General features: G+C 31.9%; 2 protein-coding genes across 4 annotated transcripts in view; both read right to left on the bottom strand.

The window, feature by feature from the left end:
- The window catches only part of ClC-a (chloride channel protein 2), a 61,528-nt gene extending 54,908 nt beyond the window's left edge, over positions 1-6,620 (bottom strand). Inside the window, exon 1 of one of the 3 annotated variants that reach the window (XR_012467838.1) lies at positions 6,441-6,620. The gene's annotated coding sequence lies outside the window, so the exon portion shown is untranslated. The remainder of the gene's footprint in view (positions 1-6,440) is intronic. The other 2 variants (XM_074184397.1, XM_074184400.1) reach the window with 2 other exon arrangements.
- Positions 6,621-9,118: 2,498 nt separating this feature from the next.
- LOC111507343 (chloride channel protein 2) overlaps positions 9,119-15,100 on the bottom strand; it is a 92,628-nt gene continuing 86,646 nt past the window's right edge. The window contains exons 16-17 of the mRNA XM_074184395.1: positions 13,631-13,751; positions 9,119-11,828 (exon numbers count right to left, since the gene is read on the bottom strand). Of these exons, the coding sequence (XP_074040496.1) occupies positions 11,454-11,828; positions 13,631-13,751 (496 nt within the window). The 3' untranslated portion in view covers positions 9,119-11,453. The remainder of the gene's footprint in view (positions 11,829-13,630; positions 13,752-15,100) is intronic.

Here is a 15,100-nt window from a genome sequence, read left to right as displayed (position 1 = left end):
TGACCTCGTAACCAAGAATGTAACTTTCCTCTTGAAAGTTATACACATATTTGAAACTGTCTTTTCGATTTACAATCTTGCACACTCTGAAAAATGAACAAAGCTTAATCGATACAGAATCTTCTGAAGTGCAATGAATAGAAAACTGAAAAGTTCACTTCTGCTAATATAAACTATTGGAGAGTCCCATTTGCCAGTAACCTGTTGCACAAATATACCTATACATTGAAAAATCAATGAAAAAAACAACTATATCTAATTTTCTTTAGTTGGCTGACGTTTTAGAAAATAATCTGTTTGCGTTTTCAGGACACAAAAAAATTCTTGCTGCTGACTGGTTCTTGAAAACTTCTCATCAGCCAAACGGGGAGAAGGTTTTCCTAAAGAATAAAATAACATTGAAGTAGCTTTTTGAATATGAAGACCAGTTCAACATTAGTAAACCCTCTTTTTGGCAGAGGTGGTAATATAGCTAAGGGAGTTCTGACTCATTCCTTATGGAAAAACACGTGCAAATTTGAGCAGATCTATTCTGGTGTCGAGGCTAAGGACAAAGTCTACCACGCCGACGACCTGGGTTCAATTCTTATACTGACTGTCTTTTTTAATTTAATTTTCCTCAGCTACCGATATCCACTGGGAGTCAGGGGTGAAGCCCTAAGGTAGCCCGAGGGGTGAGGCGGTGTTCCAAGGGGGCGCAAGTCCACGCTCTTATCTTTGAGTCTCTTCGATACCCATTCCATCCTTCTCTGTATCGATTACGTCACACGTCTCTCTCTCACTCACTAAAGTCTCTCTCTGAAACACTTACAAACGAATCGCGACTCTGAAGTGAGCCAGGAACAATCTTCTTCATCTACTGATTTGAATTTCCCACTGTACGCGGGGTAGCTTCTGATTGGTCAACTGGATGACGGTAAAAGTGAAGGAGTGGGGACGACTACGTTTCTCTTTCCCACTCACTGAAACACTTATCAACGACGCGTGACCTTGAAGTGGGCTTTGAAGGTCGACGGTCGTAAAATCGTCAGAATGGACCTGCTCAAATTCACACGTGTTTTTCCATAAGGAATGAGCCAGAATTCCCCCAGCTATATTACTAAAGGGACTTGAGTTCAACTACAACTATGATGTATTACATTCGGAAAAAAAAGTTTTGAAACTCAAAGCTTGGAATTTAATAAATTAAGGAATTCGGAAAACTTTCTAAATGACCAAATATAATTGAAATGTCCCATTCTGTTCAATCTGTTTTCTAATGTGCAAATTGGTATTTAGTTTATCATATATCCATTTGATAAGTTGGTAAAATGTTTCAATGATGTGCAAATTTTCAACTAGCTCATTGAGTAGGTAGAAGGTCCTATGATTCAAATTGTTGTATAATTTGAAGCACTAATTAGGTTGAATTTAGTCAGTATGAAAACGCCTGAGAATGCTATTGTGAAACGAAACACGTGTTGCGGTTTTGTAAACTGATTTGTAAAAATCTTATAATCTGTTATAGATTTTCATTAAGTATCAGCCTTTTCCATCATATAACAAACAGCTATATTTCCTCGGACATGCGACTATGAAAGGATAGTTAGAGGTTAACCACCCAAAATAAAGTAAGAAATATTAACTCTGCATATTATACTCTTTACTCATTACTTTGATGTTTGAAATAAGATGATAATTTAAAAACGCATTAATTTCAGTTCAGCCAAGTTGAATTACCCCAAAAAATTACAAATAAGGATATTTTGAAAAGTATTTCAATTCAGCTGGATCTTATCTGATCAATTTGTCATTTAGCCCTCTATTTTATGAAATTGGATGATGGAATGCATAACCAAGTATGATAATAAGTAAGTTCATTATGATAATTGAAGAATGGTGCCTACCGATTTCAAATGATTTATTTGAAGGGAGATAATATACTTGCTTGTGGAAAGTTTCCTAATACCCTCTGTAATTTCATCTAATCAAGTACCTAAAAGAGTAAATAATAGTCGTAAAATAATAAGTAGAATTCCATGCTCAACTGTAATGACTACACATTCTGTAATTCTGAGTGGCCTTTTGATTCTTTGAAGTTTTTTAATTGTGAATTATGTGTTCATTAAACTTCCTTTTCAGTAACCCAAATACAACAAAGTGTTTCCTCATTAGTTTCAATCTTTTTGTTCTTAAATGCAACTTAAAATGCATGCAAGCTAACCTTCATATTAATTAAAGAATGCACTGTAACAAAAACTAAACATTTCGTACTTTTCATTACCATTACAATAATTTCGCTTACCGAACTTGATACTGAGTAGTTTCGCGTCCAATCTAAAGATTTGCGTTAAATCTTTCTCCGATCAAAGACAAACTTTGAGACGATTTTTATTTTCGGTATCTTCATGACATGATGATTGGTAACAGTAGCGGATGTCTTGGATTGTATTTAACGAAACGTAATCTTTCAATTGTCTTGAAATTATTCAATTTAACACGACGGACAGATGTGTCATTCATATGTTCCTGGAAGTAACAATTATTTTTGAGATTGTACTAGCTTTTCGGTACAGATGGGGCACTAGCAGGATAATCACTGCATGATTCAATTTCACCATATAGGGTGATGAGAGGATGACTGTGAGAGTACAATATTTTGTTGATAAACAATGTGGAATTTTTAAGAATTATGAAACAACATTAATAAATGTGATTTTTGGTGCTCTTATTCGAGTTGAGGATTTTTTTATGTACTATGCATAATTCTAAAAATTTTGAAAAACTAAACAATAGAGTAGTTTTTTTTATGAGTTCAAATAGTAATTTCGGTGGATTGAAACAAGAATATGAAAGTTTTAAAATTTCTAAGTTGTGATCTCCTCTGTTGTAATGGATAGATATCATTCATTATTTATTAGCCATTAGTTATAGTGTAGGTTTACTGATTGCGAAAAGATAGCTTAGCTATGAAATTGATTTGTTAAGTTACGTGTATACCTTTGTTTGATTGAAAGTGTAAATAATTATTACATCCTACAGAACCCAGAAACCTAAACGTTCAGAGTTGTGATGCAGTGTCTAATGATATATTTTTGACTCTATACGATTACTATTGGTACTATCTATATCATCTCAATTTTTTTATAATTGATTAAAGAACTATAACTTTTATGAACTGATACTTAAAGTCTAATAATTAAATAAAAACTAGCTATAGTGTTGTGCACAATTGTGTTATACTCGGCTATACGAAAATGTGGCGACACACATTTGATAAAGATGAGAACTTTTCCTCGCAACTTGCAACTTTAAAAATGTATTTGTATAAATATATGTATGTGTATGTGTATATTTGTATATTCATAACATTATGAAACATCCGTAATCAGAAGTTTGGCTAGGATAATTTATCAGATGGTTAACACAAACGAGAAAAAATAAGTGTATCTACGTAATTCTTATGCTATAAGTCAGCCCTCTATGTTAGGCTAGTAGATAGAGAATACCTTGAATTATTTCGATGATTAGATTTTCATCCTTTCCCGTAGGCTAGTGGAAACGTTGAAAAACTGTTAATTCTTGAAAATGCGAAATGTATGTGTAATAGAAATGAAATTCAAACTATGAAATTCCACTGATTAGATTTTTCCAATTGATTCTGAACTTTTGTGATGGAATAGTGTTTTTTTATTTTCTCTGGAATTGAATTATGTATAATTATCCCATCGTGATATATCCATTTTTTTCAAAATTTGTATCTTGATTTTTGACAGTAATTTGGTTCGTCTTGTGGCATGATTGTGAATATGTCCAATTCAAGTTTAATTTCGGGGTATTATTTTTAACAGAATGAATGAAGCAGCTAATTTTGTGGTTATAGAGTGAATTTAAGTCCAATATAAATAGTTTGGTTTATACTTGTGATGCACTGTTTGGAACCTTTGATGTGGTAATGAATTTCACCGGAGTTTCATCTCAACATCAAACCGTTATTTTTAACACCTCAACATCTGTTTAATCTTTCTCTTGAAGATGATCACTTGGTGATAGAAACACGTGTCGAGGTGTTAAAAATAACGGTTTGGTATTGGGATAAAACTCCAGTAATATTCAGTTCGGTTTATATAAGTTCAATGTTGGTTATGTTTCTAATTATTTTGTTTTGTAAGTTTTTCAGAGGTTTGATTATAGATTTACTTGCTGTTCCTCAAACAGAAATAAGTGCAAATGTGAATAAATGAGACTGAAATATATATATATTTTTTGAAATTTTAAAGATAGAAAGTTCTAATCTTCTAAAATATTCCAATGAGGGGAGATGCCTTCTTTCTAATTTTTTCGATATTTTTATTTTATGACAATTTCTCATCATTGAATAGACCTAAACATTTTCTTATTTGAGTATATTTGATAGAATTATGATCAATCATAATCGAATTATTTGAAGTCTCAAGGGAATATTCATATATGAGCATTTATTGAAATTGAGCCTTAATTTATGTTCATTTAGCTAAATGAAAATATTATTCAAATCATTCTTCGACATTTTTTTAATTTTTCATAAGGAAAAAAAATAGGACCAAGGATAGATCCTTGGAATCTATTCTTATATCCTTATATCTTGATCCTTATATGATCCTTATGATCCTTATATCTTGAGAGCTTCTTTGATTGCCTATATAAACATTACAAATAATTTTGAAACCATTTGGGAAGATTACCTCTGATTCCAATACTGATTTTTTCAACAATATACTATGGTTAACTGAATCAAAAGCTTTGCACAAATTGAAGGACAAGAGAAAACATTTCTTATTTTTGTCAATTTCCGTATTGAGCTCTTTCTTCATAATAGAAGGTAATTGTTTTCAACATAATTCAAAAGTGTCGTATGTATCAATTTCTCTAAGATTTTTGCAAAAATTAGAAGCATATAATTTGGTCGATAAATAATTGTTTGAATCATTTCTTTTTCCACTTTTATATATGGGCGAAACCTTCGCGATACTTCAGTTTTGTCTGTTTTTACATTTTTTATAGAGATTTCGTCAAATCTACATGCTTTGTTATGATTGAGTTGATCAATAATATCCTCTTTCAGATATACAAATAGGTTCCAGAAACATAGATGAAACAATTGAAAAGTCATTAGACCTTTTTGTTATATTAGGGGAAGTAAATGATAATTTATTACCAATTGTAATGAAATGATGATCAACTGCTTCACAAATTTCATGCGGATCATCAATATTTATATTGTTCAGATTTAAACTTATGATTTTTCCATTCTTATTAGTTGCATTATTCAGTGAATAATTTATACCTTTCCACATCAATTTTGGTGTTGAATTGCTGTATTGCTTTTGGTAAAATTTATATTTTTTATTTCGAATAGTTTTTTTTAATAATTTATTTAAAAATTCTATTCAATTTTTTTTTAATCAGGGAATTTCTTTTTAATAATGAAATATTTATTATATTTTCTAACCAACTTCGTGGCTTAGAATTTTTTTTACGACCGTATTTTTGTAAAGAAGAACATAAATCAAAAGTCCCTATTAACTGTTCATAAGCATCATCGGGATTTGGATGAAGGTGAATTGTATTCCCAAGGTCTGTCAATTTTTGTTTGAGAATTTGATAGTTAAATGTTTTAATTTTAATAAAATCGGTAGGAGATTCATCGAATTTATGTTATATATTTATACAGGAGACACACGTTTTATGGCCACTCAGTGAAATATGTGAAATAGGAAGAGTATTTTTTTTAAATTGTTGATAAAATGATCGATAAGTGTGGAGCTTCTATTTCTTTCTCTAGTCGGAATGTTACTATTGACTTGAAATACATTAATGGATTCATAGATACCCATTAACCAATTCGTGTTACTATTCTACTCTGTTTCGCTAGCACAGTAGCTTTGTCAAGTGTCACTTGAAACAGTTGTGATATATTTTTCAAATAACGTTTGTGGAGATCATATCGTGAGGTGTAGTTTTTGAAATTACCATGGATCTTCATCAAGTGACGGCCGAATCAATCAGAAAAAAAATTGTATTTCAATTTTGCTGTATATACTTGTTGCACTGTTCTTGATAGAATACTGTTTTTTTGTTTTTCTCTTTTTCTTTTGTTTTTACGATGATTTATCATGCGCAGATTTTGAATCCTGCCATTTTATTGGTTGTAATTGAATGGTACCATCAATAAAAGCCATTATTATTATTATTATATGTTTTTTCAATGTCGTTCATGAAGTTTCGTCTTTGATTAATAGAATTCAGTATCTATCGATCAACAACAATTTAACTTTCAAATTCAGTATATTTTTTATTATAATTAATTATTTTCTAATGTCAATATTTAAAACTCAGTTAGAATTAACGTCACTACCCTATCTTTTCCAAAGTCCGTAAAAAGAGGGCTCAGGAAAGTCGAAAAGGAATTTGGCACTCACAGTTTGCTAATTGTAGTCTCCTGGTTCTTTTTCTGATCCTTTCTCTGCAGAGAGCTCCTTGCATCCCTTCGATCCTGCTGAATGAGTTAAAATTTCATAGTCACGAAAACGATTTCTGGCACAATGCAAATGTTCTTTTTCACGACCGCGAAAAACTTACCGACTGCGCCAATTATGTGGGTACTAGAAATCAAAAACTTAATTGAAAAAAAAAAAAGAAAATCAACTTCACTTAAGACTCAAGAAAGCATTTATTCTCTTCGAGAGCAGTACAAAGAATGTATATTTATTAAGACAATAATTATAAGATTCGAAATATAATCAGTTTCCAAAGTCTCGGGCTCCTGTAGATAAGGCACGTTTCCTGATAGCCGGTACCATGTAAATTGCGCTACTAATTACATTTTTGGTATGAAACAAGCGAGGGAGTACCGTTTTTGTCGTTTGTCGATATATGCCTTGTACGATAGCAATGTTGTGAACCTTCTTCAATTATTTTTATACCATAGCTCGGCTACAGAACCCAGCGGCATGTTTGACTCTCTTAGGTACCTAATCCAGAATTGTTTCAGATATCTAATGGTTTCAAAGTACAACAATGGACACCAGATTACTGTTGAGTGCAGTTATTTGTATGATGTATCTGTATTAATATTTACGTGTTGTGTTCGTTGTTTGGATAATTTAAAGCACCCGACAGTTTTGCGTGTTGCTGAATTTGATGGTTAGGCATGTGTTTGGAAACTTGTTTTTTTCCACCTGTCATATCTTTTATTATGGAAAGTATATAAATCCTAATGGGTCAAGTACTACCTGGTGACATGAAGAATAGTATGTGCTCGAGCTCAATCGACCTTTCATATCTTAATTGAGAGTATACCATAAAAATAGTTTCATAAAACTACAATAAAATGAGTACTGCCTCTTTTACTTTTTAAAATATACGAACTGACCAATATTGCAGATACCGACAGTGATTCAAATCCACAGGCACAGCTCTGAGAGCGCCTCAATTATTTTCTTGTAGTGCTTGTGTTTTGTTCTTTCAAAAACAAATTGTGTTTGCAGAAAAGGCGTTCTTTCAACATGAGTGTTACTTTGCCTGCCTCAGAAAATTTCTTATGGCTTCTGACATCAGTGGAAATATTCATAATTTCACCAAGATTATGATTTTCAACTAAATAATCAGTATATTTCCGTTTATTGAATAAAAGTGGTCGGTTGGTAAAAAACAACTTGGTAGTTTTACTAGTAATACTACTTTAAAGGTCAGTTCAAACTTAAAACGGCAGGTAGATTCAGAAACAAAAACCAATTGTATTTACCTATCGAGACATTCAGTTGAAATATCTTTTAAATAGTGAACAAGTTTAGAAAACAAGGATAGTTTCATTATCTAGATCCTATTAAAAATATACAGAAAAGTAATACGCTGTTATTTCAGTTTTCTTATTAGGTATAATTACTAGCAAAAATGGACCAATATATTAGAGATGTTAATCAAACTCCCATAAATACAATCGAATATAATTCAATATCTGATCTGAATGAACACTTTATAAATAATGAGAATACAATTCATTAAACATATTTCATTAAAATATAAGAAGCGTTTATAAAAATATAGATGAACTGAAAATCTATTTGAAACAATTAAAATATCAATATGATATTCTTATTTTAACAGACCAATATGTAATGGAATACAGTGATAATTTATATAGACAACTCGCTAGAATATAATAATGAAACAGTCTCTTTTGGGCCATGTGAATGCATCCAAACAATTCTCAATCTTGAAAATAACACAAAAATCCTAATCACTTCCATATATAGACCACCATCCACTAACGCAGATGAATATGTTGAAAACTTAAAAGAGTATCTAGAAAAAACGAAGCGAACATTATTATACGAAACACATAATAATTGGAGATATTAATATTGATATTAATGATGACTGAATTATTCTCGAATTATCTGGATTTGATGGCAGAATATAATTTCGTTTCTTTAATAAACAAAGACACACGTACCCAAAGTAGATCTTCCAGCTATATAGATCACATGTTCTTAAGTATTACAAAAATAAGAGTCGAAGAAAACTGTAGTTCAATAATTTTTGATAATAACATAATAGATCACAAAGCAATAATCGCAAAGATTCCTGCAAAAAAAATCATTCTAAATGTGAATAGAGAACACGTCAATAGAAACGTAAACAATGAGAGCTTGATATGAAGTATTCGAAATTTTGATTGGAGTTTCTATTACAATATTGAAAATATAGAACATAAAACAAAATATTTTATAGAAACAATCAACTCTATAATTGAAAAAAACACAACTGTTACAAAACAAAACAGAAATTTAATTAAACGTGAGTAGTGGATAACCAAAGGGTTAGTGAATTTTATACAAAAAAGAAACAGGCTATATTTCGAGCACATAATAGATCCTGAAAATCAAACAAAAAGAGAAATGTATTTAAACTATCCAAAAATAACAGAAAAACTAATAAAAACAGCAAAAGTCAACTTTTACAAGAAACAAATAAGTAGAAATAAAAATAACTCTAAAAACTCATGGAATGTTTTGAATGAATTGAGTAAGGTGGAAAAAACACATATCATTAAAGAAATACTCACCTATGACGGAGAAATAGTAAAAATGCTGTATTCGTTAAGTAAACATATTTATTCAAACATAAAAATATATTTAAGAATAATACAATCTATCACATGTTGGAGAAATTACTAAATGTTGTAAACTGCTTGAAAAATAACAATTAACGATTCAATGAAACATTTTTCATTTATATGGGGAAAACATGTTCATTTACTTTTTGAAGAAAAGTCTCCAAAGAATGAACCTGCTTAATGGCTGTTGATCCGAGTTTCATTCATATAATTCATAAATATTGATTAGATATTTTGAATAAAATGAAAGACGATCTTATATCATCTCATATTTATATCTTATCAATTGTTTTCTTATTGAGAACTACTACTACTGAAACTTTTTGTTATTCTATGAAAGAAGCCTCACAAAGCCGAAAAGTTGATGGTACTTGTTAGAATATGTTTTTTTTCGATTGAATAATTCATCAGATTTCGAACTTCGAATTTTTTTTGCAATGATTCAATCCTGATCCAATCTAATTGAATATTGCAAATGAAAGATTTGACCCAGAAGTCAGAATTTCTGAATGAAATGAAACTCCGAATTCCATTGTTGAAGATAAATTTCCAAAATACAACTTGGACAACACTTTTCTAATGCACGATTCGTCATTCAAGTTGGTGAAATTGAGAAATGATCTTAAATTGACGCTCTGAGAATGGTATTTTCACGGTTTTGTTGTTTGGGAAAATTAGTTGTATCAGATGAACTCTACGGAAAAGGTTTCAGGTCCACGTATTAATGAAATTACGGAGTTGAAATCATTTAAATTGAATTGAAACGTCAGATAAAAAGTTGTCAAATGGAAGTAGATGTATACAATATTGTCAATACGCTATTTCCAGATAAACCCATGAAATTCAATTATACTCATGTAATGTAATGTATATCAGTCGTACACTAACCTCTGAATGTGTTTCTGTTGTGATTTCACTGATAAGTGTTTGCGTGTGGAAATGAGATACCGCATTCAGGCTAATAAAAAAAAAAACTAATGGTGAATGAAGATGATTCGAAGGATGCAAACACTAAACCTGGATATATATAAGATATTCAACACAATTTCTGAATATGAATAAAAAATACAAAAATACACCGAACAAAGAGAAACGGAATGCTTTTTTACGTATTGGGAAGACCTATAATTTGTCAAGTATTATTAAAAACCAAATAGGTGGATACGTTTTGCTTTTATTTTTACTACTTGCTCTCATGACTTTGGTATTTTTTTCTGCCTGAAATATATGTATATTATAGAGAATTTTAAGAATGAGATTTTGACAAATAAATTCAAAAATATACGTAAGTATAAGCTGAACGCAGATTTTGATAATTAAAAATCACTTTTTCATCTGATGCATACGTGAAAAACTACAGGTCAGTTACGAAAGACCATAATGATATAAAACAGTTGTGACAGTAAAATCAATTGAAGCGTTCATTCACCCCCAGTTTTTTATGCGAACCAAACATCTATGTAGGAGAACTCTTTCTTTGAGAATTGATTGAAGCAAAAGGTAATTTAGGTTATCCACACGTGTTAGTTAATTATCCTAGTAAGCACATTTATAGTCAACCAATGTTATTCACATAAAATATGTCTCAAATGGACCGTTACTTGTCTACAATGTAACGAATTATTTTCGACGTTCTACTTTTTTCTTTCTAAAGTGTTGAATGTAAGGAATCCAAACGAAGAAAAATATTCATTTTTTAAAGTTCCTCCTAAAGTTTCCAAAATTTTTGATTTCTGGAATATTTTATATACTTTAAAATTACTATGAAAACTGGGAGTATGATTTGACAACAAACAAAAATGCGGTCTACGAAACAACCATTTTTGCAATGAATTGCTTGCATCAATTTGAATTGACATTTTTTACCGAAGGAAAATTTTCCAAAAATTGGAACGAACATTTTGTATATCCTTTCGTTTATAATTTTTAGTAACTGATATTCATCATATATGATGACCAAAGTTTCTGAACTATTTTTCTGAAAAATCAAAAACTGTCTATTTTTTGTTAGTTTTTTAACGATTTCGAATATAGACAAACTTTCATTGGATTTTTTCATGACTTCATAAATTTTTAGTGAAGGTGATTTGAAATTTAACTTTCCTTTTTTGTACCTTATATATATCCCAAGCTTTTCAGATGTGTGTATCTTGTTATGAGTTACTCGAATTTGGCTTTTAGAGGAGATCATAAAAATAATATTCAGTGCAGTATCTGTTGTATTCATTTCTGGGATGACTTGATCTTCAAACTATAGAAAATGTTTGTATTTGTTCATTGAGCAAAAACTTAATATCACAACGCAAACCTACAACTAAACCTCTGAATCATTCATTAGTTTGGTGGCGGCATCAGGTTCGTCCTCTTTAGAATCTTTCACATTATTCACCGAGAGATCATCGGCGTTTTCGGGTACGTGTGAAGGAAGGTTTCCACTATTTGCATCTTCGATGGCTTTTCTCAGCTCTTTCAAGCCGACTACCCCCACGAGTTTGCCTATGGCAGTGACATAGGCATGGTTGACACCAACCATGGAAAATAACGAGTGGACTTTCAGGAGAGATGTTCTTTCTACCAGTTGAAACGGTGCTGGGTCGATGTGACACATAAACTCCACCTGCAGAGACATTTGTTCATCCTCCCATTTTTTTTGGTCTTCTATACTCATGTCGCAAACACGTTCTTTTGGCTACAAAAAAGCTAGAGTTGATTTAAAGTACGATCCTGTTGTTCAAGATTATATTACAAACGAAAAATAATGCTATCGAATTTCAATTTCTCCAGATATCCTAGTATAGTAACAACGAAAAAATATACCAAGGAGAACAATTGAGATTGCTTCAATATTTAGAGAAGCAGTAAGATGAATTTATTATAAGAGAAATATGTTGTCGACAAATTACAGCAACCAAAGCTAACGATTGGTTGGAAGAGAATATGGCTAGAGTTTCTTCATTGCGAACTCAAGATTCGAAATCCTAGAGAATATATCGGAAAATCGTGAAAACGGATACCAATGAACTGTGGAAGCTTCAGTTATGCAATATGAACAATATAATATGTGGAACAAGTTGACTAAAGCCTTCTTTGGAGTACACCATTCATCGATGATCTAAACGACACCGAAATATAGTAAATCCTCAGGTTAGTTAAGCATCTGTCGAATGTTATTTGATGGATATTTTAGAATACGAGGCTGTAAAATTCTTTCGGAAATAATAAAAATGAAGTTGACAGCAATTATTTCTTCATGAAAATAACAGTTGAGGAAAACAAATTAGAACAAAAACTGCATAAGAAAGTTGGTAAGGGAAAAGCGTTGCAGTTGCCGAAAACAAGACCAAATGAATTTTTGGACAACTTTCAAGATATTAACCATGAAAAGGAGAGGTAAAGTGGGAATAAAAAAAATTAAGTTGATGAATCAAGATGCCGCCAACACCTTGCCGAGTCAGTATGAGGACGAAGCTAACAAAAGTCGACTAAACATGTATTCTCATTATCTATTTGTTGCTTTTTGAGAGATGATAAGATGTCAGCAGAAAGGTTGCTCTGAAGTGGTTTCGAACTGACTCAGGAATGGATTTGATGTCTAATTGGCATGACATCTACATTATGGACCAACACATCATAAGTGGGAGAGCTCGGACGGATCATCAATTATTTATCAACTACTCTTACCAAGAGGAATCAAAATTGTGCTGGAACAATTCACCAGAAGTTGAGAAGGAGAACACTTCACTGAGATCTTTGCACTTTGAAGAAGGACTAGAGGACAACGAGGACTAGAGGAAAAATGAAATATCTACTATCTACTATGGACTACTTCCCTGAATAGCTTCAAATGAATTATCCTCATTTGAATCGAAAAGTTGAAGACAGAGTGTTTCTGGAATTACATTTCGAAATTGGGGCAGAACATTTTATACAACAGGACTGGGATAAGCTGGGTCCAATATTATTTTTGGCTTATGGTTATTCCCTATCACTGCTCAACACTGGAAGGAAATGAAAATCTTCAGCATATCTATTTTTCGGTTTGCCACCCAGTTATACGAACCAGGCAATATACATCATGTTGACGAGAAATCCAAGAAGTTGCCGGAAAGAGGACACGAGATAATGACTTCATCCATAGATAGCTTGAAGGCAGTGCATGGAGTGCATGGACCGAAAAGCCATGGTAACTGGGATCACGAGGGTATACTATAGAGAATATAGAAAGGTTATCACTTGGTGACTAAGAAAATAATCCACCATATAAGACAGAATCAGTACTGTGGCGAAATGTTAAAAAAGAATCCACATCCAGAAATAACCAACATGCATTGACGACTACCCCGACGTTCATTTAATTAACAGTGAATATTACAACATTCCTATACACTATGCACTATTCTATGCACTCGAAAAAAAATGACATTGGAGTTAATTTTGAAATCAAAGCACCGTTCATTACTTTTTAATTTTTATAAATGAACCAGTACTTACCAATTGTACTTTTTTCGATCCAGATGGGCTAAGTGGGATGATTTGAGGTTTTCGTTCTAAGGATTTTGTTCTCAACAACTGGCTATCGCCAGTATCAACGTCTTGCAATTGGGATGATTTTCTGAAATTGGAATTTAATACATTACTGTATGATTGATATGAATAGAATATATTGAAATAGTTTTTGGAATAAACCTTTTTCAGTTTTATTTAATTTTAGAAGTGATAACTTCTTATGGGAGGGTAAACCGCTTCGTTACCTAACGTGTAACGGTGCCAGTTTGTCTAGCTTCCCTTTCTCTCACGCATGTCAGCGGAAGGCAGGCTCCTTCTCTCTTGCCGGACAGACGTGTGAGTTAGACATATATTGTTGACAGTATTATGAAAATCTTTCACAGTTGAGTACGTTATATTCTTTATTTATGTGAATCCTGGCCTGAAAATGATGATACTAATTTTGTGTAATGACCTGAACTTTTCTCGATTTGAACAATTCCAATATTTTTTTTTCAAGGACAAAACACAAGCACTACAAAAAATGGTTGACAATGTTTCGTGGTGCATTTCCATCGTCTAATATGATATAAATTGATTCGAAATCCCTGAAAAAATTTGTGAAAAAATTAAAAAGATAAGCTGAAAAAACAATAGTATTAAGCAAAAAACTGAAATTACAATGAGAAAACATACAAACAACTACCAAAAAAATTGAATACAAATAATCGAAATGTCATGAAGTAACTTGGTTTGGAATCTTTTAATTTTTTTTTTCAATGTTATTAGTTGTTTTTTTTTATTTATTTTTGGTTGTTGCTTGTATGTTTTTTTCATGGTAATTTGAGTTGTTTGCTTAATAAAATTGTTTTTTCAGCTAATCTTTTTAATATTTTACAGATTCTTTCAGACATTTCAAATCAATTTATATCATATTAAACAATGAAAGTCCAAACTGATGAAATGCACTGCAGAAAAATACTTAAGGCGCTCTCAGAGCGGTGCCCGTTCGAATGTAGCGACTCACATTGGATTTGAATCGCTGGAGATTAAATTCATTTGGAGAAACGTTCTCAGGAAGTTTATTTCACAAAAACGCAGTTCTCCAGATGAGAGGGTTCTCAAACAGTAAAGTTCTAGGTGTACTGAGTTGAACCTCAAAACGATCAGCAGCCACAGTCCGTCAGGTATTTCTAATATGTACCGCTCTTGGTGGAATCAAATGTGCCAAGCCATTTGAACACTTCCCGTGAAAGTATCTATAGAAGACAGACAAATCTCCAACCTTTTTTCGATGTTCCTGGCTATCAAGGTTGCACGTGATAATCGCCTCTCCAATTGAGCGGATGGCTTTTTTCTGGATGGAATCCAGCATTTTCAGGGTATGTTTGGGGGCAGAGCTCCATACATAAGAACAATACTCCAAAGAAGATCTGATTGGAGCTTTATAAAGCATCAAAAGTTGCTGAGGTGTGT

This window comes from Leptinotarsa decemlineata, unplaced genomic scaffold (assembly GCF_025532065.1).
Source record: "Leptinotarsa decemlineata unplaced genomic scaffold, Ldec_3_MD MMD2_tig00026354_RagTag_RagTag, whole genome shotgun sequence".
NCBI classification, from domain to species: domain Eukaryota; kingdom Metazoa; phylum Arthropoda; class Insecta; order Coleoptera; family Chrysomelidae; genus Leptinotarsa; species Leptinotarsa decemlineata.
This window is presented reverse-complemented; position numbering and strand designations above follow the sequence as displayed.